The sequence below is a fragment of the Lichenostomus cassidix genome, chromosome 5 (assembly GCF_008360975.1).
Source record: "Lichenostomus cassidix isolate B80296 chromosome 5, HeHo_3.0, whole genome shotgun sequence".
In the NCBI taxonomy this organism is placed as follows: domain Eukaryota; kingdom Metazoa; phylum Chordata; class Aves; order Passeriformes; family Meliphagidae; genus Lichenostomus; species Lichenostomus cassidix.
Window position 1 is genome coordinate 19,939,318 of NC_139486.1, and position 22,626 is coordinate 19,961,943.

The 22,626-nt window shown below is 41.2% G+C and overlaps 1 protein-coding gene across 2 annotated transcripts in view; it reads left to right on the forward strand.

The window, feature by feature from the left end:
• The window catches only part of GTF2A1 (general transcription factor IIA subunit 1), a 37,089-nt gene that overhangs the window by 8,140 nt on the left and 6,323 nt on the right, over positions 1–22,626 (forward strand). The window contains exons 1-8 of one of the 2 annotated variants that reach the window (XM_085061620.1): positions 2,318–2,570; positions 9,393–9,494; positions 11,144–11,348; positions 13,714–13,778; positions 15,907–15,982; positions 17,815–17,948; positions 18,882–19,202; positions 21,267–21,356. In XM_085061620.1, coding sequence (XP_084917746.1) covers positions 2,541–2,570; positions 9,393–9,494; positions 11,144–11,348; positions 13,714–13,778; positions 15,907–15,982; positions 17,815–17,948; positions 18,882–19,202; positions 21,267–21,356 — 1,023 coding nt within the window. In that variant the 5' untranslated portion in view covers positions 2,318–2,540. Of the gene's footprint in view, positions 1–2,317; positions 2,571–9,392; positions 9,495–11,143; positions 11,349–13,713; positions 13,779–15,906; positions 15,983–17,814; positions 17,949–18,881; positions 19,203–21,266; positions 21,357–22,626 lie in introns of those variants that run through there. The other variant, XM_085061621.1, reaches the window with a different exon arrangement.

Sequence of the window (22,626 nt, forward strand, 5' to 3'; positions counted from 1 at the left end):
CAGTACTGCTAACATGGCCACGTGTTAAATTTTTTAACTATTTAGTAAGCCACTGAAAAACTGGGGGGGAAGGGGTCCATGGTAGGAAACTATAGCCATGCAATGCCTTATTTTGAAAAGAAAAGGGGTATGAATGGCAACCTGATTCCTCCCCAGTAACATGCCAGTCATTCCAGCAGTTTTGTTTCACAGTGAAATACAAACTCTCTGCAAGAGACTACTACCTTCCTATCAGAGGCATCAGAAGTCAAGTAAACACTAGCATCTCAATCATCCTGTAATTCATTCATCAGACCATAAATTAGGGCTTCTGAGTGTGCAGATCCTCTTCAGTCCCATTGGCTGTGCTATGCAGGTGGGAAACTCCAGCAAAAAGGTGAAGTTGGACAGGTGAGAATGGGAGAACTTTGTAAATGATGTCATTTTTTTGCCAAGGGCTCCAGTAATGTGCACAGTGAAAAGTGTCTTAATCAGCTGACCCTCTCTAAAACAGTCATGAACCTGTACAAAGTCTGTGCTCCAGCAGGGAAGGTGGTGTTTGTTACTGTAGAAATGAAAGGCTTTGAGGAATCAAGGGGAAGGCCTCCTGTACCCACTATACCCACTAACAAAATCCTCCCCATCAAAAGATACCAGACAGGAGTTCCTGAACTTGTTACTTGGGCTAGTTAATACAGAGGACTTCAGGCTGAAGGTTACATAACAAATGTAGTTTACACCACCATAACTGCTGAAGAGATGTAACCTACTATGCCCTGTGTATGCCAAGTCAGAATTCAATGTTATTTTTCATTTACGCTTGAAAGGACCATATGCAGGTGAGTTAGTGGTGGAGATCTAAGGGATGAATGGAGTTCAGAAGTTGTGCTAAGAAGTTCATCAGTTAACACTGATGGAACAATAGTCAGAGTTGAGAAGATTTTCCCACAATACATGCCTCTCATAGCTTACATAAAGAGGATAAAAAGCAAATGGTAAAAATGACAATAAAGAGGGAAAACTGGAAGTTAAACCAGCTGGCAGAGCTCTGACAACCATTTTGTCAGAGATCCTATTGCCACCAATTCTGTGAAGAACAGTTAAAAGCAGCAATGTTGCAGATCAATGAGCACTTTTGAGCCTTGACGAGGCCCTGAGGAAGGACATCTGTAAATTCTTAGGCTGTGGTGCCTCCCTGTTCCTGGCCAGCTCCAGCCTCAGTTACCAGCCCACATGGTGGCACACAGCCTGCGAGAGCGGCACCTTGGCCCAGAGAGCCTTTTCTCAGCTGCTTGGGATTGAAGGCACCAGCGCTCACAGTGCCAAGAAGGGCTCAGGACCCCTTTTTTGTGGGTCAGGAAGAGCCATTTCTGCCTTATAGTGGTTACCTGCAGTTTTTAACAGCATGCATGGACAGCAGGGCCTGAGCCACCTCCTTTGTGAGGTGCCAGCCCTGCTCCTGGTGCTCTGCCCTGGTGTGGCCACCACAGCCCAGCCCTGGTCAACACGAGTCAGAGTGTGCCCAGGTGTATGGGCAGCAGCGTGGCCAGCAGAACCAGGGCAGGGATCGTCTCCTGGTACTTGACGCTGGTGAGGCTGCACCTCCAATCCTGTGTCCAGTTCTGGGTGCTTCAGTTCAGGGAGGACATTGATGTGCTGGAGTGTGTCCACAGAACGGGAACGAAGGGTCTGGAGCACAAGTCTGATGAGGAGCAGCCGAGGGAGGGGATTGTTTAGTCTGGCAGAGGCTCATGGGGGCCTTTTTGCTGTCTTCAACTACCTGAAAGGAGGTTGTAGCTAGGTAGGGATCGGCCTCTTCTGCCAGGCAACCAGTGACAGCACAGGAGGACGAGGAGAGGTTGAGGTTGGACATCAGGAGGAATTTCTCCACATAAAGGGTGATTAGACACTGGAGTGGGCTGCCCAGGGAGCTGGTGGAGTCAACATCTGTGGAAGTGCTTAAGGAAAAGCCGGACGTGACGCTCAGCGCTCCGGTCTAGCTGACGGGGTGATGTTTGGTCACTGGTTACACCCCAAGCCCCTCAGGTCTCTCCCGGACTGAACGGCTCCGCGTTTCCGTCCCGCGCGAGACCAGGCCCCGCCCCGCGCCGTCAGCCGCGCGCCTCGTGACGTCACGCGCCGGGCGGGGACGACGCTCCGGCCAGCCGCGGAGACGCTTCCGCCTCGGTAGGGCCCGGCCGGGCCTCCTCGCGCAGCCACTTCCGCCTCGGTAGGTGTCATGGCGGCGAGGGCGGAGCGCCCCACGTGACGCCTCCGGGCCCGGCGCGGTCTCGCGGCAGCTCTCGCGGTGTCTCGCGCCCCCCCGCCCGCGTCCCCCGCTCGCCGGCCGCTCGCGCAGCGCTCGGCTCGCGCTATATAAAGGGGCGAGGCGGCAGCGCGGCGGCTGCAGCCCCGGGGCCGCGAGCGAGCCCGGCACAGGCCGCGGGGCCGCCCGTCAGCCGGGGCGGGACGCGCGGGCGCTGGGGGGACGCAGCCGGGCAGGTTTATTGTTTTAGGGGCGACTCCCCCCGCGGTTGGGGGCGTCCCGGGGGGCTCGGGACATGGCGAGCTCGACTAACACAAACCCCGTGGTAAGGACCGGGTCGGGGGGCGAGGGGGGCCCCGGGGGCAGCGCGGGCGGAGGGGGCCGGCGGGGCCCGCCGCCCCCTCCCCCGCACTCCCTTCCCTCCCGCCGTCCGGCTCGGGCGGTCCCGGCCCCCCGGCGGGCAGGGGCGGCGGGGGGCGCGGGGCAGCCTCGCCCCCGCGGCGGCAGCCAACTTGTGGCGCCCGGCGGCGGGGAGAGAGGCGGCGGGAGCGGAGCGGCGGGGGCGCGGGGCGGCGGCCCGGGGGCGGCCCCGCGGGGAGGCCGGGGGTCCGGCGGGGAAGGGAAGGGAAGGAAGGGCCGTCGGGCGGGGGGCACCGCCGCCGCCGGCGGGAGGCGCCCGGGGAAGGGGCGAGAGCCGGAGGAGCGCGGGCGATAACGCCCGCCCCGAGGCGAGGGGAAGGGGCGCCCGAGCCAGCTTTCGGTTTTGCGGTGTCGGGGAAGCCCGCCCGGGCTCCGGTGGAGCCATTTTATGTTGCTTTGTAAGAAGGAGACGATGGTTGAAAAGCACTTATCCCAGTCCGGCCGGATCGGCTAAAGCCGGGTGAAAGCCCTCAACTCTGGCGAGCGAGGCAGTATTTATTTTAAAAAGAGAGAAAAAAAAAAAAAAGCCCCAAACCTCTTCCCCGTTCCCTTCTCGTGCTTTCTGCACCTTGGCGGGTGGCTCGCTGCTGCACTTGTACTCACAGAGGTTTGCAACAAGCAGTCACACAGCCCTGCGCTGCCACCGAGCCCCCCCGGCCGCCGCTCCGCTCCCCGGCTCCCCCCGGCCGCGACCCCCGCCCGAAGCGCTGGACGAGACAAACCCGGCGTCCCGGCGGCGGGCTCGGCCCCCTTGTTTGTGGCTCTCAGATCCATCATGGCTTCCCCTGCCTTTCTGCCTCCCTGCTCCTTGTGTTCCTCCTCCCTGTGGCTGCCCTGTTTATATAGCGCTATTGCCGCTCTCTAATATAGACTCTGCTAGGATGGGAAGGTGCTTTCCAGCCCCACGTCACCGCCTCTCCATTTAAACACCACATCAGCCTTTAAATAGGGAGCGAGCCGCGAAGCGCGGGCTGGGAGGTGCATGCGTCCGCGGCGGAGGCTGGCAGACGGGCGGCTTGTCCCTCGGATCCCGAGCGGCCTTTCCCACCGCTTTCTCTTCCCCCCGCCCGTCCCCGTCGCCACCGGCCTGCGGAGCGGTGGTGCTTTGCGGGGGCGAGGATGTCTCCTAGCCCGTGTAAATGGGCTTTCCTTCTACGTACTACACAAAGACAGTTTTCTTCTCCTCTTGCATTTGAATCTGTTTACCTTTTCCTTTTTAATTTTTTTTTTTTAATTTTGCTTGGTTGGTTTTGGTGTGGGATTTTTGTTTGTTTAGCGTTTGGGGTTTTTTGTCCCTGGCGTACAGCTCGCACACGTTACTGTGATCCTGTGAAGTCTTCAAAGTAGCTTTTCTGCTGTGTGTGGAAAGGAGTGTTTAAACGGTTCTTACCCAGTGTATCAGAGAGAGTTGTGGTATTTATTTTATGGCTCTTTGCCAAGGTCTCACTGCAGCTGTCTCCCCAAAAGTGATGTTAATATTCAGGTTTTATGTATGGGTCATGGGCTGCAGATGCTACTCTGATTTATGTGTGTTTCTGGTGCATAAAGTGTACAAATGTTTTATTGCAGTCCAGGCAGAGTAATGGTTTTAGAATTTTCACTGCTTGGTGTTATTACAGTATTTGGTATTCTGTAAAATACACAAAAGAAAATGTAAAATGTCTTAGTTTTCTTCTCCAAATCTGAAAGTTTACAAACCTGTCTGTGAGTTAGGTTCATACAATTGCAAGGAAACATCTTTGATATTTTGTCAGCTTTTGTATCGGAAAATTTTAGGAAAGTAGTCAACTCTTACATAGATGACAGTTACTCAGCAGGATGCATATTGAATGTGTGTGATTTGAATCTGATAGTTGTTCTTGTATTTATAAACTTCTGACTTTTTTATTGTAAGAAAAGGATCTATTTCTTTGTAGTAAATTAGAGGTTTTGCTTTTCTTTCTCAAGCAAGGTAGTACTGAATAGCAAAAAATACTTACGTTGAATAATCTCCAGAGTACTCATAAATATTTTTGACTCAACAATTTGCAAAGACTTGCTTTCTCTCATTGTATTTCTGTACATGGAAGTTGTCTTGAAACGTGTCAGTGTTTGAACATTGTGTTTGGAATAGTAAAAGCCAAGCTTAAAATGAGCCTGCTTCAAATAGGTATGCTTTAGGCTAATTTTCAGTTAAATAGTAAAATCTTAAAATTTTGTCAAATTGGGTCTCATTCAGTAGCAAGAAACACCCAGCTTACCCAAAGGTTGCCAAAGATGAGTAGGAACATTTTGAAATGCTGCAACCATGTGACTTTAGGAAGCTGGTCTTGGGGCCTAATGTGTCCATAGCATCGCATCAGCATCTGATCAGATCTGAATTGCTAGAAATCTATTCTCCATGATACAAAACAAATATTAAATGTTAACAATTATATGTAGTATAAGATTTTACAGGCGATAAAAGAATTTATTCGTAGAAGTCCACAATGAGATTAAAAAAGCTCAGTTGTAATGCTTACAATGTAGATTATATGTGTTACTTCTTTCTGTGCACATCTTTGATGTAATTGTGACTAGAAGTCGTTACCTTTCCAGTGTGCTCTTCTGGCTGCTTGTGGCCAGCTTACATCAGTCACTGCATGGCTGGGAGAAAGATAGCAACATTTCAGGGAGAGCTGCAGAAGCAGCCAGGGGCAAACTGCGGTCAGATGTACATGCTGTGGTCTATTCTCCATAACGTGTTGGTTATTAGAAACCCAAACTGCTGAAATCCCAAGTGTTGTGATAATAATTACAAAAGATTGCAGTTTTTGTACACTTGAAGCGAAAGAAATGTAGAATGTAGGAAGTGTAAGCCCCCAAAGGCATGTGGCATTTCTTAAAATAGCTTGCTGGTTGCTCCTGGATTTGGAGTGTGCGTGTAGCAGTGTCACCATACTCAGAGTTTTCTTTACAAGATGCACAGAGAAAGTAAAATATAATCATTCCCTTATGTTCCTGGAGGGGAAAATAGTAGATTTCAAATCTTTTCTATGTGTTTGTGGTTGTATCTAATAAAGCAGGAATTTTAATTGTTGTCTTTAATCTGTAGTAAGTGCTTGGAATAGTGTTTATTGAAGAGCAATTTGAGTATTTTGCTCTTAAAAGAGCTTGACATTTACAGCAGTGTACTCTTTATGAGGGAGACACTTTAATATAAACCAGATGAAAGCACAATTATTTTAATAGCAATCTTTAAAGTTTCCATTTATTCTCATTGCTTTCTCTGACTGAATGCAAAAACTTACTGGAAAGCTCACCTGCTATCCCATCTTTAGACTTACTCAGTAATTGTATTACTGTGTTTATTTTTTGAGTAAGCAGTGTATAAAAATAGTTTTGTCATTTAACTCCAGAATCTTAGATGGCTTATATAAACAGCTTCAGCGTCATATAAATAATGCTGAAAGCCACACTTAATGTATATTGAAAACAATACAGTGTGCTTTCTTTTAAAGCCTGGAACTTAAGACTGTTCCGTGATTTTACTTGATACGCCTCTTTTGAGGTAGGAAAAGAGCTATCTGTGATACTCTCAAAATTACGCTGAGAATGTCACTTGAAGGCATTGCTGCCTCCAGCGTGGGAGATGTTGCATCCACGTGGGCTGGATGTTCAGTCGGAGTGTACAACAGAATTGCAACTGGACAGGATTTTTCTGAGTATTATGTAAATGTGTATAGGTAAAATCAGCCAGACTGTTTTATTATAAGAATGCAAATGTTTGCTTCTCTTTTCTTCCTCCTAATCACAGAGCCATGAGTGTATTGTGTATATTACTGAGTGATTAGAACAGTGTCTGAAAATTCTGACCCATTTTGAGATCCAGTGCACTGTGAGGCTTATGTGGAGAGATTACGTGCATTACTGCTTTTGGGCTTGTTAACCTGCATGGCACTTGGCTCACTGCACCCCTGCAGAACTGCCCTGCTTTGGGGGACTTACCTGCTCGCTTGGACTGTTGGAAGTAGTGCAGAAGGATCCTGTGTCAGCAACGGCAGAGTAAACATCTGTGCTCTTAACCTGCGTTTCGGAGGTCTTGCTCAGCTAATGCTGGACACTAGAAACCAGTATCTGTTTGATTTTCTCTTACCTACATCGTGAAAAAAGGAAATTCCCAAGCAGATTGTTGGGCTGTAGAGTCTGTTCTATTTGAATGTTGATAACTTTCTTATGGGGCTTTATAGATTCAGAAGGCTTTGTGAATAAACCTTACAAAAAATACCTGACTGGGGAGATAGGAGGAAGTATCTACTGGTGGAAATTATTAGGGCTTGTTTGTGTAAAATCTGTTTTATTAGAAACGTAGGCCTAGTAGGTAATTTAGTGAGAGGAGGATTAAAGGAGAAAATGCACCCTCCATCCTGCAGGAATTTTGATTGTAATTTGAGGGATACAGGTAGTTCTCTTGACTTAAATAAAGTAACTGACATGCCTGAGGTTAAGCATGTTTATTTGCAGAATGTGGTTTTGGCATTAAGGAACAGATGCTTTTAATATAATAACGAACACTATATGGAATAGGTTAAGTAGTATTTCTGTGGTAGTTGAATCATATAAGCTCTATGCAATTTGTTCAATTATAGAAATAATAGGACTTAATGTTATTAAGTAGAATGTCTTTTTGCATCTGTTATGAATTAAGTGGAAAAATAATCCTGTTAATGGGGCTTGGTATTTCTAAGTTACTGCACAGATTTAAAATACTAGCACTTGAGACGTCTGGCTTTGAAAGTCTGTTTCAGTGTTTGTAAGCTCAGTTAATGCAGTACTTGAAACCTGGATAAGTGAGCATGCAGTATGGTATGTTTTATTCCTTTCAGAGAACGTAAGTTGTGGATGTAGGTGCTGTAAATGTTGTTGCCAAGGATGGCAAACTTACCTTGTACTTGAAGCCAGAAATTTTTAGGGTTTTTTTTTTTTGAAATACAGGTCACAAAAGATGAATTATTACATTTCAGCTACTTGATTTGCAGCAGCAGGTTTTAAAGCTGAAATGTGGTCAATAACATAGAGTGGTATGTTGGTTTTTGTTGGGGTTTTTTGGGGTTTTTTTGCAAGTAAAGATATTCAACTGCTTTTGTTTGCTTGTTGGGCACTCAGATTTTCCCTGGATTAGTAAATCAATCATGTGCTACTAGTCTCCCTACATTATTCTATAATTTAGGCATAACAATTCCATAACGTGCAATATAATCTTTAGTGTGGCTGCAACAAATGCAATGCTTCTGGAATGCATTAAGCAAATGTTGGTGCATAAAATAAATGCTTCAATGCATGCAGTAGATTTGGTAGTTCCAGCACCTCTGGGACTAACTAGTTGTGTTTGGTGCAGATTTCCTGTGTGTGCATTGGAGACACAACCTTCCTGGAGTGCCAAACCCACTGCACCAGTACAGGATGATTGTTTTGCATATATACAACATATCTGATGTGTGTTGCATCATTCAGGATTTATTGCTTAAGGGAGTTGGGCAGTGGGGCTGAGGAGAATGACAGTTTAGAGAAATTTGCGGCGACTTTCTGGTCAGTTTGAAATTGGTGTGCTCCTAGCCCAAGGAGCAGCCTTGGTCAGTGAAGTATATGTGGTTCACAGGCTGCAGGATTGATCAACCATAATTTACAGCTTGTAGTGCTGTCTTGCAGTTAGATAGCCCAGATATTTAAACCCAGCCAAAATCCCACTGAGGTTCATACTTAAAAAGAGATGTCCAGGCTGTACTGTTTAAAAGGTACAGCATGTACATAATACAGCTCTCGTGTGGTTTATGAATTAAATTTTGTGCTTTAATTGATAATACTAAGTGTTCACATTCTCTGTTTTAATTGTACCTTTATTTTAAAATTCACGAAATGATTGAATTTGGAAGGGACCTCTGGAGGTCTGCTGCAACCCCTGTGCACAAGCAGGGCCAACTAGAGCCTAGGATGATGTCCAGATGGCTTTTGAATGTCTCTGGGAATGGAGGCTCCAGAACCTTCTTTGGTAACCTAAAGTGAACTGACAATTCACTTTCTTTGATAATTTAGGTGTGAAAGCAGTGTAATAGAATAATAAGATTTATAGTGTTTCCCCATGAAAAATTTGTAATGTAGAAGCATAAGTACTAATTGAAAGCAGAAGTCTGTCTAGCCTTATATCCTGTCTTCAAGAGTTTCTGAAAACAGATACGTAAGGAAGAACAGGACATTCACATGAATCCTTCCACCTTTTTGAGCTTTCAGTGTTTTTCAGCTGAAGATTGTTCTGAGTCATGCTTGGTTCCTGTTGAACCAGCAAGCACTAGCAAGTTTCTTTTTCTGTCTTTAATATACTTTCGAACTTTAAATGTTCTTTAACATGAGTATTTTGCACATATCCAAGCATTTTTGCATATTTAGTGTCTACATTTCCAAGCAGAAAATAAATTGATTGGAAAACAATCTTCTTTTCTCTGTTTTAAGTTAGACTCCTCATGGCTTGATAACTCTTGTGCTGTAGTTATGTCACAAAAGATCACGAGCAGTCCTTTCCCTTTTCACCTTGTTTGAGCTGTTCTTCCAGATTTATACCTTCCTGGATATTTAATCACTCGGAAACATGCAATGTATTCTGAAATGCAGTTTTTTGTGGGTGGAAATCTTACTTTAATATTAATGTGACAAGTTTTTTTTGGGTTTTTTTTCCCCCCAAAACAGTGCTAACTAGTTACTGTTTTTTTTAAAGCCTAAATTGTACAGGTCTGTAATTGAAGATGTCATTAATGATGTCAGAGAAGTTTTTCTGGATGAAGGAGTGGATGAACAAGTTCTCATGGAACTCAAAACAGTAAGTTGAACTTCAAAGTTCTTTTTAATAGACCAGTATAGCAGTTAGTTTCCAAATCTGGCTACTGTTTTTCACAGCTGAAATACTAATTTTTAGTTAATTAAGCACTGTATTAATCGATATATCTGTAGCCCCATATCATTTGAATTACACTGTTATATAGACAGATCTGCTCACCTTGTTTATTTTCCCTAATCTGATAAGAACAGTCATCTGAATGCAGTGTTATTTTTATCCCCAAAACACTGTATCTTTGAAAAAGGGCAAAATATGTTTATTTTAGAGACAGACAGTTCTTAGTGTTTCCCTTCAGGAAAAATAAAGCGCCTACATTGCTTGGTGTTTTTGTCTTTCTGAAGAAGAGTTGCATTGTTGGATGCATTGTCAGATTTTTGCATGTATGGTTTGTTGTTTGCAGTATTGTCTTTTTGGGGTTGGTACATAATAAATCACACCGTATGCATCACATTTGCCTGAAGCTCTTATTCAGAATTGTTTACATGGAGTGGGTTTGAACCAAAGGTCCAAAGTAAAGGCAGAATGTAAACCTGACCTCTAGTGGGTCTCCTGTGGCTTTCTTCTAATTGTTGGTAAGTAAAGACCTTCGAAAGGGAAGGGAAAAAGCAGGGGGGAAAAAAGGCAAAACAAAAGAGCAAAAAGAAAGGAAACTGGGAAAGTAGGTGACTTTTTGTGTCGTCATTTTCAGTGAGTGTGGTGTCGTACGTTCACAGTATTTTTGAAGTATTAAAAAATGGATGGAGTGGGAAACAAATTTTGAGTTTGACTAGACAGAAAGAGGTGAAGGCTTTTTCCCATGAGATCATGACCTGTCTTGGTGGAAACACAGTGAGCGCTATAAAAAAAGTGCTTTGGTATTTGTGTCACAGACGTGTTCTGCAAATGATGTCAGAAAAAATCAGAGGAAGGAGACAAGAAGGAAAATGAAATACTGAAGAAGAAGGGGGTCCTAAGCAGATTTTGAAATCATGAGTCCTGGGGTGCCTGTAGTCTTTTTGACTCTGTGTTACAGAATACTTGTGTTGCAGTCTTTTTACAAGAGCTGCTTGTTTGCCTCTGTATCTGTCCTTTGGAGACACATCAGCTGACATAAAGAACTGTGGTGCTGGAGAAGATGAATTTGATATTGTGGTAGAAACTGTATAAATGACTGTAGAGAGGCATTATCTTAGATATACTGGTAGCTTCTGTTGAAACACGTTATGAGACAGTAGTCTTTAAGCAACTTTTATTGAGGAGTTCCAGGAAGAAATGGCTTGAAGAAAGCTGTAATAAAGAATTATTTTTGTGATTAAAGAGGTAAGAAAGAAAGAATGTAGGGAAGTGGAAAACTTGAAGTCTTATTTAAAGCTGCCAATTTATCTCAGTTCATGCTTCTGTTACGGTTGTTGTGAATCTTCCACATTGGAGAAAAGAAAGAATGTTAGTGCTGAATCTTGGACTGATAAGGGATGTTTAACTCCTTAACTCTGTGGAGTTCCATTTTGTCTGTATCTGCCCGAAGGCTTTTAGGCTTTTTGCACAAAATAAAAGTGAAAACCCCTCAATTTTGGAGTAGTGTCATTATATTGTTACCAATCACGTTGAGTAAAAATTGTACACAGATATTTCTCTTTCCTTTTCCAAACTAGCTGTGGGAGAACAAGCTGATGCAGTCTAAGGCTGTAGATGGCTTCCATTCAGAAGAGCAGCAGCTTTTATTGCAGGTGCAACAACAGCAACAGCAGCAGCAGCAACAGCAGCATCATCACCACCACCATCACACAGCTCAGCCTCAGCAGGCTGTCCAGCAGCAGTCTCAGCCACAACAGGTCCTTATTCCAGCATCTCAGCAAGGTCAGACTTCATCTCTAAACGCTTTGGCAAAACACTGAAGTTAGTCCAGATCCTTAGCATATTTTAAATCTAGGGCAGGGTATTTATCTTATGGCTAACTTTTTGTCTTTCTACTTGTGTCTATTCAATGGGTCAAGAAAGCTGTCTTGGTGAAAACAAGCTTTTCTAACCGGAAGTGTTTTGATATTTGTTTTAAGTCATATTCTTCAGAAGATTTTGGGAAAGCTGAATTCTTCTGTTGGTCTCCTACAATAAAACATGTTTTCAGAACACATGACTTCCAAAATTCCATAAGCAACTCTAAATTCATGCCAATATACATAAGCAGTTGACAGTTTAGTCACGATGTAGTAGTGTCATTAGGAGCAAATTATTTCAAGGAGCCGTTATTGTTTAGCATAACTCAATACTAGGACATGAAAAATACTTGTATAATAATCTGAGTGTATGTAGGTATTTTTTTGGTCTTAAAAGACTGTACACTGTAGGTGTGGATTTACTAGGTATATTTTAGCTGGCATAACAGTATTGTTACATTGTTACATTACTGTCTTACCTATGCCCATTAATAATTTAAGGAAAAATATTTTCAGCAGTTATAATTTCATTTGAAAACTAAGATAAATACTGTTGGATTTTACTGCATATATGCTGAGTAAACATATTTGTCACCTATGAAAGGCATGATGGAGTTTTCAGTGTATTAAATTTGTGACATAAAATATTTATCTGTGGTAGTCAGACTTCAGCCTTGTCACATTTCGTGGATCAGAGAACCTATATTATAGGCACAAAAGATAGCTATGAGTTGATGTCCCTCTCTGTCTCCCCCTAAAACCAGCCCACACCAAACCACCGTGTATTCCGACACAGTGTAGAGCTAACGTGACTAGAACCGGTCGTGGGGTTTTGGTTTTTTTTTTTTTTTCCCCTCCCGGTGTGTTCGGTTTTTTTTTTTGTATCCCGGTGTGGTTGGTTTGGGGCAATTTTTTGAGGGACAGAGGAAGATGGGTGTTGATTGCTTGTTTTCTTCTTGCGGCAGTTGGTATTCTGGCTAGACATAAACCAGTTTTGTGTGCTGGGCTAAAATAAATTTTGAGATGAAGACCTCTGAATGAACGCGGGGGCGGCCGCTCAGCGCGCCCTCTGGCGGCTCCTTGGCGGAGCAACCGCGACTCCGCTGCCCTGCCTTCCCTGCGCTGCAACATGGAAGTTGTTCCCTGTGCTCCCGGCGTGTGAAAGATCCTACCCATTGGGACGCACTTAAAGCTGGTTTATTGTTGCCCACAGCTATGGCTTATGACCAAATGACAGCATGGAGACTAAATGAAATTAGGATATCAGAGCACTTCATCACAGAGATGCAGTTTTATGAATTACTTCCGTGTTCCATGGTGGAGATGGTACAGTAGTTCTTCACATGAGCTGGTGCAGTCCCAGGGAGGGATCAGGATGATCCACATGGTGATTCCTGCTGTCCTTGTTGTCCTGGCACAGGTTCACAAGATTTCCTTAATATTTTGCCCTCCTTAATTTCTCTGAAAGTTGGAGGTACTGTCAGATCTCTGTACAAGGTTGTGAGGCTTCCTAGCCCAGAATCTTTTCCAGAAACAGTTATTCCTAGTATTGTCAAGTGTCATTAGTTTGGAGGATAGGATGAAGAACAGTTTGTCAGTGATTAATTCATTCAAATACTCTGTCACTTTTAAGTTTACTGTGACTGATAATAGCACGGACAACGTGTTTGCTCCATAGACTTGGACACATGCACTTCTGGATGATCAGTGGGTTGTTTAGTTTAGTTGTGTAGTTTAGTTGTGTCTTTCCTTTAGCACACCAAAACTGCTTTGTTGTGTGGGATAGGTGGTTTATCACATTTCATCTGCTTCTGCTGCATTAGACAGTGAAGATCATGAGTTTACAGCTAGCTGACAGCACATAACTCAGGCTAACTGCAGCATCCTGTTACTCCTCATCTTGCTATAATCCTTGCTTAAGTCTGTTTTAAGAGTTTACAATTTCCGTTTTTTGAAGAACTCTGATATTGGACATCATTAATTTTATCAGTATTTCATTAATACCTTTAATTTCAGAAATACATTTTCAATCTACCTAGATTCGAAATAGGTGACTGAAGCCCTTGAAATAAGATATGTAAAGGCAAAATAGTCATATCACCCCTGAACTACTGCTGAATATTGTCTTAAAGTGAGACTTAGTATGACCAGAGACTGCTTAGTATTTGTTTTTTGTGGTGACGCTCAGCTGATGTTTGGGTGATATTCTTTCTAAGTTACTCTGGCTTGGATGTTATTTTGAGCAGATTGTATATTTTTCATTAAATGCTGTTTTTCTTTGTTCCTAGCACCTCAGCAGCAGGTTATTGTGCCAGATTCCAAACTGATACCACATATGAATGCATCAGGCATGGTAAGAGAAGCAGAAGTTTATACAGGCTTACACTGTCATTATGTAAATGATTTTGATTAAATAGTGAACGCAAGTCTGGTATTAGTCATCAGATGCTTAGAAGTAATTTAGGGCACACTGGTCAAACTATCTGCCATCTTCCTCAGTTTTGCTGCTGCACTGACAATCTAGGAACAGTAATCCATAACTTCAGTTCTGATAACAAATCTAGGACTTAACCTTGTTCCTGTGCTTTAAATGTGTTTAACCAAAATTTTTTTAAAATCAGAAAATGAAATACTGTTGGTATGAATCCGCATGATGATATGCTCATATATCAACACACCACCATTAACTGATGCAAGCATACTGTATTTGCTAGGTGTGGGAAAAAGCATTAAATGCTCTGAAACTTCAGTTTATGTTGAATGAGAGATGATTTAGCACTTCATGTATATCTTTGCTGGTCACATTAATTTGTTTCACTAATTTTGTAGCAGCATGTAGAACTAAGTCTGGTCATATAAGCTTTTCTTGCACTCTGTAGAGGTTTATATTGCATATCTTATCTGGCTTCAAATACCCTGGCTTAATTTAAAAAAATTAAGTTGTTTGCAAAGCCTTGAAAACAACCCCTAATACAAGTTAAATATGTCTATTATGACCAGAATTCATTGCATTCTAACTACTTCTATGGTAAAAGCCTATGAAGCAAAGTTTCCTGATGCAACAAGTTTTGAAGCTGGAAGAGCCTTAGCCTTTGCATTTCCATTACCTGCTGATCTTTCTACAGAAAAGAGCCTGAACTTTGTTACTTGAATAGCATGATTTACCTCCAAGCCAAGAGCACATAAACATTCACCTTTTTATTCTATGTTTGAGAGCCGTTTCAATGGGATTTGTAACTTTACAAGTCCAGCAGTTACATGGTTTTTGTCCTGTCTCAGTTATCTCAGGATATGGGAAAATGAGTATGCCAAACTTCTTAAACTCCACTGCTATCAAAATGTGGATGAATTGTATAACACAGAGAACTACTGTTCAACAAAGAGTTAGAGTCAATTTGGAAATTATGTTTGTGTTTATTAGAAACATTTAGGTTGATATAAAATAGTGAATCTGACAGACTGAATATCTTGGAAGGCAGGGAGTAATGAGAGTTTGTTCATCTGCCTTTGTCTGGGTTGTGAGGATGCATTGCAAGCATGTTTAAGTTTTGTGTGGTGATCCATAATATTAGCAGTTGTAACTATTGTATTGACTAGACAGCATGGGGACATCCTGTTTCTCTGCCCAGCAGTAAAAGTTTAAATCCTTTCAGTAGCAAAGAGTAATCAGCTATGGTTGCCTTACAGTAGGGTAAGGGAGGCTTTTCCGTAGGCAGCTGAAGTTGGAGCCTTGAAATGGAGAGGCCTCTAGAGAAGTCCATTGCCCTCTGCAAATTAAGGACTTAATACAGATTTTTGTGTTTGGAGCTCCCATAATTGTGTTGGAATTCAGTTTCCTTGCAGGTTCAAATCATTACTCATTGAGAGTTCCACTTCCTCTTCGAACCAGCTGTCTTGAGAGAAAAAACTAGTCATTCTGTGAACAGTCAGTACACAGTATATGTATATTCACTCAAAGGAGCTGTGTGATGTAGAACTTGAAATGCAGATCACTTACAGAATGAAGAAAAGTGCAAACCTGATTACTACTCCCTGTGAAAACAAGACAGGCGAACATAATCATTGCTTCAGTACCTTATGTTTCTTCAGATTTGTAGGCCCATAGCCTTAGCTGCTTTGAAAAAGTGTGACTTAAAATTGCCACATGAGCAATGCAGTGTTGTACGCTATTAGTAGATCAGCAGAGAAGGCAGAGGTTTATCTGCTGAGCTTGCAGATAAACCAAGAAACCACATGGAGTTGGGTCAGGGTGTGATATTTAGTGATTTTGCTTCAGTTTTCTTCCTATTAAAGAAGGAAACTAAAAAAAAATTTGTGTAATATAATGTACAGTTGAAATGCCTGCATTTCAATAGCTGCAGAAACTTGTGTGCAAACATTGTAAACAGCAGTAGAAAGTCACATATGTTCAGGCAGCATGCTGTGAGATGAAACGCTGTCAATATTATGTCTGTGGTTAAAAAGCTTTTCTTGTATTTCAGAGTGCTGCAGCCACTGCAGCTACATTGGCTCTCCCTGCCGGTGTTACTCCAGTTCAGCAGATACTTACAAATTCAGGTAACTCTTGACATTGAGAACAAATACGAGTTTTAAGGGTGTTTAAAAGGGAGATGTTCTGGGCCTTACTTGTTATTTACTGCTAAAGAGCAGAACCTGGGATTCCACCCTTACAAGGTAGTACAATCTCTTTACTTGACTCCTGCACTTTTTGCTTGCTGACTTTCTTACGAGCCTTGTGGTTCTGCCCTAATGGTGTTGTAGGTTAGAATCTGTGTAAGTTTTCCCCACTTAGAGAAGTTCTAGAAGCATAGTGACAGGTGTTGCTATCCTTTGTGTATTTCTGAGCTTTGTGATGCATGATCTGCACTCAGGTACTGTGCTGGGTATAAAAGCAGGATCACTTCTTCTGTGGCTTCAGAAGAGTAATGTCTTCAAAGGTTTTTCATACCTGCTAAGCATGCAAAGTAGAATCTCTAACTTTGCTAGCAATGCTAGCTTTATTTTGTATTTATATGCTCTAAGTAGCATTATGCTGTCTATTTAGAATATAATTAAATGTTACTTTGAGCAGCATGTCTGATATTTCAGGTATTTTCATATTATGTTGATTTCATAAGCCTGGTTATAGATTGATACTGCATGGAAAGTAAAGGAAGGCCTGAGGAATCTCATTTTCTAGATACAGTTTCTGCTTTTGCCAGACTAGTTAATCTAGTCTGCTCATAATCACCTGGGATTTAACTCTCCTGTTTTAAACACTTTAATGATACATAGTTGAAGTAAAATTTAAATATGCAGTTGTTCTAAAAATCAAAATCTTCCCAGTTCTAAGGAAGCACATCTGTGTTTGTTAGGGCATAGAATAATCTGCAGCCCATATTTGTTACTTCTCTGGTAATACGTCTGTTTTGAATATTTACAGTAATTTCTTAGACAAGGGCTGGGATAGTCGCTTCGTTCAGATACATCTAGCTGTTTCAGCAAACAGGGCTTTGCATTTTGCCATGGAGGGAGAACAGGAAATCCATCTCTGAGGGAAATGTATAAAGTTCAGGATTATCTAATTTAATTTCTGCTCTCTTCTTACTCCACCTGTCTGATAAGAAATATGAAAAACTAATATATATACTATATATATTAGTATATATACTGATATATATACTAATATATAATAGATATACTATGTGGTATATCTTAGCTCTTGCTTTTTAGAATTGCAGGCTATTTCCAAGTATGTATTTGTATTGTGGACATATTTTTTAAGTGATGAAGGGTATAAAATGATAAAGCTAAAGGATAACAAAAGGAAATCAAGTACAGGCATTGTGGGAGCAGAAAGGAGAGGTGGACAATAAGTGTAACGATAGATTCTGCAAAGAAAGTTATGCACAGAGGAATTTCTTGAAATATGGCAATCAGAAGGAAAAAATTCTGAGGAAAGGACATAATTTCACAGGACCCTGGAAATATCCTGGTGTTAGCAGTGGATAGAATTTTTGCATTTTGAATATCTGTATTTTTATTTTGGTTTATGTTAATTTGTCTTTCTAGCTGTAAAATCTATCTTTTGAAACATAAGGTATGTTCATAAATGGGAGCTATTATTTAAAATACTCTGCTGTGTTAAAGGATTAGTCTGTGGCCTTAAAAAGTAAATTTATTTTTGGATTGCATACCTCATGAGTATATTTAGATGATAAACAATCCTGTTATTTGTTTCTGGCATAGCTGTAATTGCATAATAGCTTTTCAGTAATGAAAATGAAGCATTTTAGTGTTTCTCTCTTTTAATTGTCATTGGTATTCTTCCAGGAAACAAGCTTCTAAAGTAAGGTAATTTAAACAGTGAACTTGTACATTTGATTAATTTGATACTTACTTTACTACAGGCCAGATCCTCCAAGTAGTTAGAACTGCAAATGGAGCTCAGTATATTATTCAACCACAGCAGCCAGTGGTTCTACAGCAGCAGGTTATACCACAAATGCAGCCTGGTGGAGTACAAGCACCTGTTATTCAGCAGGTAAAGGAAATTTTTTGAAGGGTACACTTGGAAGAAAAGAGCATGATAGTAATTACTAAAGAGGCTTGCATTTTTGTGAGCAAGTTGAAGTAGAACACCAAGTCAGAAATGTTATAATTAAAAAAAAGAGAAAGTTGTGTCAAGTGTTGATGGGGGTTTTTGTTTGTTGTTCTGATTTTATTTATTTATTTTTTTAATGAACAATCTTGAAATGTTGTTTTCAGTGTCACTTTTATTCTTGCCAAATACTAACTGGCTGCAGTTTAAAATTTCTTTTGTACATCTCCTGGTGACATATTATGTGCATAATCCTAGTCTACGTACTTGTAAAAACATGATTATTAATTGAAATCATTCTGAATCACATAATACTAGAAGAAAATACTTAAACCTCACAACCCTTGGTCATTTTAGTAGTGAGTACAGTACATTATAGAAAGATTGTTGGTCAGCTACAAGGTCAACTGTGTGTCCAGACTGTGTTAGCATTGAATTTAGCATAGTCTCATTGTCATAGTGTCACAGTTCTACTTAAAGCAGGTTAGTTTAAGCAGGACTTGGTTTAAGCAGGACTAAGAATTTGTGAAGACTTTCATTCTTTTTTTTAATACAGAAAGTTTTTTAAAATAATCTTTTACCTGAATGAAAACATTCCAGTGCTGTGCTTGGAACTCAGGTGTGGTGGTAGTCCTCATGTTTTAGAATGGAAAGACTTTTAAATTTTTTTATTAAATTTAGCAATGCAGAAAATGAACGCCAAGTAGTGAAAGAAGGTATGTGATTAAAATTATGTACCTGATATAGGTGGAGTACTTGTAACTCTTCTCTAATTAGTGCAAGTCAGATTGATGTGCTTTAATTGTTTTCTTTGAGTCAGTGATGTGGGAGTCTGTCTTGTTAGCAGCCACAGTACTTACAATGATATTCCATCAGGTTTTGGCTCCTCTCCCTGGAGGGATTTCCCAGCAGACAGGAGTGATTATTCAGCCTCAGCAGATCCTGTTTACAGGAAATAAAACTCAAGTTATACCTACGACAGTGGCTGCCCCTACACCAGCTCAAGCACAGATTCCTGCAGCTGGTCAGCAGCAGCCACAGCAACAACAGGCACAACCACAAGCACCACTTGTTCTCCAAGTTGATGGAACAGGGGACACATCATCTGAAGAAGAGGATGATGAGGAAGAAGAGTATGATGATGATGAAGAGGAAGAGAAAGAAAAAGATGGGGGTGAAGATGGCCAAGTTGAAGAGGTAAACTTAATATTATGGCTGTGTTTCAATTCAATTTTTTGTTGGTATTTTAAAGAAAACTATCTATTTCAAATAATACTATATTCCAGTAATTTCAACAATATAGCTTCTATTGTTGTACTTCAGATTCTTTATTTCCATTTTAATTCTTTATTGTGGAAACAGTGTGTATTAGCAAAGCACCTTGAAATGCAGCTGGGGAAGGTGTGAGTGACACAGCAAAAGTTAATTGTCACCAACGCCAGGTGAATAGATGAAAAATACCCCTTCAGTAGGAATATTTTTGATGTTATGGAGAGGTCAGTCATGAACTCATGAAATCTTCATGAGCAAACAGAAGTAGTCAACTCCACTTGGGACCAAGTATGTACACGGACAGGGTGTTAAGATTGACAAAAAAGAGAGTGATATTTGGTTAACTGAAGGCACCAATGGATGTGGTCTGACCTGCATCTCACTGGCTATTCCACTGCTTTCTGTAGCAGAGGAACAAGCTTGAGAACTCAAATTTGATTATAAAGCATTTTCTAGAAACACATCTGACCTTGACTTCATAAAATAAGGAGACAGGAACAGGAGCGAGTTGTTGCATTCTTAATGATATGTGACTAATTTAGACTTTTAAATTGGCTTGGGTTTGGACTTCAGCCAGTGGTTCTTACCAAGTTTTTGTGCGTTGCACCAAAAAGTGTCACAAGAGTAAGAAATTTTATAAAATGGGTAGAGGGTGGGGAAATACTACTAAGTTAAATGTTCTGATACTTAAGTCTCAGAAAGGAAGCGTGATACTTCTTAAATCTGTCCCTAAAATTCATTTTGAGCTGCCAGACTGCTTCCAAACTTCTCTACAGTCTTTCCAATTAGTTTAGATTCCATTTAAAATGCCAACGTGAACAGCATTTCACAGTCTGTATCACCCATGCAAGATATGCAGATAAAACTTGTAAATAATCAGATTTTCTGTAGTACATTTACAGCGGTGTCTTAACACTATTTTTCTGTTACAAATTGCAGGTTGGGTTCACATCAGTTTTCCATTATCTTCTTCATCATTGATGCCAGTTTGAATGTTTTAATAGTTGTGTTATTAAGTATAGGTTATCATGCTTAAATATTAAGTGTTCCTTAACCTTAATGCTAGCATTCTTGAGGGGTTTTTTATATGCCAAGATTTCATTATCAGCGTGTCAAAATTATGTTGTTTTTTGCTTCCTTTGCTCATCAGCAGCTACTTTGAGTGGACTGCTTCCTTAAAGATTTTGAAAGTCAGTTAAACTTTGAATGGAATTAGGACCTCTAGTACACATTCTTGTCACTAGCATCTCCTCCATTTAGCTTATATATTTGGCAGTATATTTGGAAGACACTGTGTTGCATTTATTAGAGGTTGGTTTAGCTGTTGAAGTGTTTGTTATTTGCATGAGAGAAAATCCCACTGAATTTCTGCTGGAACTGTGTGTTAACAGAAAGAGGAAAAAATGAAAGTAAATTTTTAAGGGCATGAAAATACGTTCTAGGAAGTCTGGAGAAGTTATTTTTGTATGTATTTCTTCAAGATAATATCAAAACTTCTTCTCCCCTTCCCCACCCCATAAAAATTTCCTGTGTACGTTGAGGTTTATTTTCAGTTTTGGTAAATCAAATGTGAGTAAACCACACAGTTTTATTTTTAAGATCACATAGCTTCTTATGTGCCCTTAAAACTCCATGGCTTATTCACATTTGATGTCACCTTTCCACTGTTCAGATGCTTTACAAAAAGGAAAATCTGCATACTTTTGTATGAACACTTGCAGTGAAGGAGGAAGAATGGATTAGTTGTGGTGACAGAAAGCTGCTGTGCTCAGACTCTGGCCTGGACACTGAAGTGCCAGACTAAAATTCATAAGGGTATCTTCTCAGGATGGAGGGTAGGAAGCATTAGCATTCTGTTGGAAAGCCTAATATTCCCTTCCTCAACTGCAGTTTAGGTCCTGTAGTTCACAGACAGCACTGTAGCCTCATGTAATCAAAGTAACAACTCTAATCTTGCCAAACATAACTTTCTGCATGTGTTTGTTTCAGGAGCCTCTGAACAGTGAAGATGATGTTAGTGATGAGGAAGGACAAGAACTGTTCGATACAGAAAACGTTGTTGTGTGCCAGTATGATAAGGTAAGTCTACCAAAAACAGTCCAAGAGTTCTACTTTCTCTGTTTTCCCTATGAAATCATAATTTTTAAGTAGTATCTTAGTAACTGTTAAGTACAGGTAGATCTGTAAAGACTATAATGTGAACGAAAATACAAGAATTACATATTGTTTTAAAAACAGGTTCATGTGCCATATTTGTACTAAACTTGGTAATGAGTAAAACTCAGAAAAATTTGGCTGCATTTTATTTTTCTTCATCCTATCTTTCTGTGTCCTTTGACAAAAGAACAGTCTTCTGGGCTCAGGAGAGGTGAACTATTGTGAGTTTGTACATTTATTGTGGCTGTGAACGGGAAAAGTAGTTGTCAGGATTTAGACTTGTGGAAAACTGTTCCTTGATCATTAAAAATACCTTTTCTGGATGATAGGATAGTTACCAGAGGAGAATGTTCTTGCTGTGCTGTGCATTGTGCTATACGAAATGGCAGTGTGGAATGCTTGTGCTTGTTTAGCTTTAAATTCTGCTGAAGTGTCTTGCAAGAATTTAGTCATTACAGGGGATCATGTTTTCCCTGGAATATGCAAGCATTCATCTGTGCTGGAATCTATTTCAATGTGTCTAGACGATGTCACACACTTTTTGCCTGAAGTAGTACACAGAAAGATAATTCAATGTGGATTTTTTTTTCTTTTCTTGATTAGTTGCACTAATCAAGGATTCACAATCGTGAATAAGGATCCTTTCTAAACCAGAAAAGAAAAGCTGTATCCTGTTTTAATAAGAGCTCCGATGTTGCAAATAATGGCTGAGTTAGTGAGTCTTCAGTTGTGCCCAGACTCTGCTTAGACTTGCCATCACACTCAACACAATTTAAGATAAAGTGGTATCAGTATCTACATCCAGCCATCTGGCTCCTCCAGGCCGTAATCCAAAACTGTTTTGAGGCAATTTGTAAGGAATAGTGAGGGACCTCAGAACAGCAGTCAGACAAGCTTATTGGGAGCTGCTGAAGCTGAGCAACAGGAACTACTCTGAAATCCTCACCCTCTAACAAGTTAAGAATGGGAACTTCTTAGAGAACAGTGTCCATCGTGAACTTCCAGTGCCACATGCTCTGAAAGGACTTCATCTCTTAGCAAGCAATCATTTGTCTGATTCAGTTTGTCTCTAAAATACATAGGATCTGCTTAGATCTCAGCATTTCCTTCCTGCCCAGTGTCCTGCATCAGCTCATAGTGGGTGCCTCTGGAGGTAAGAGACAAGGGCAGACAGGTAGGCAATGCTTATGCA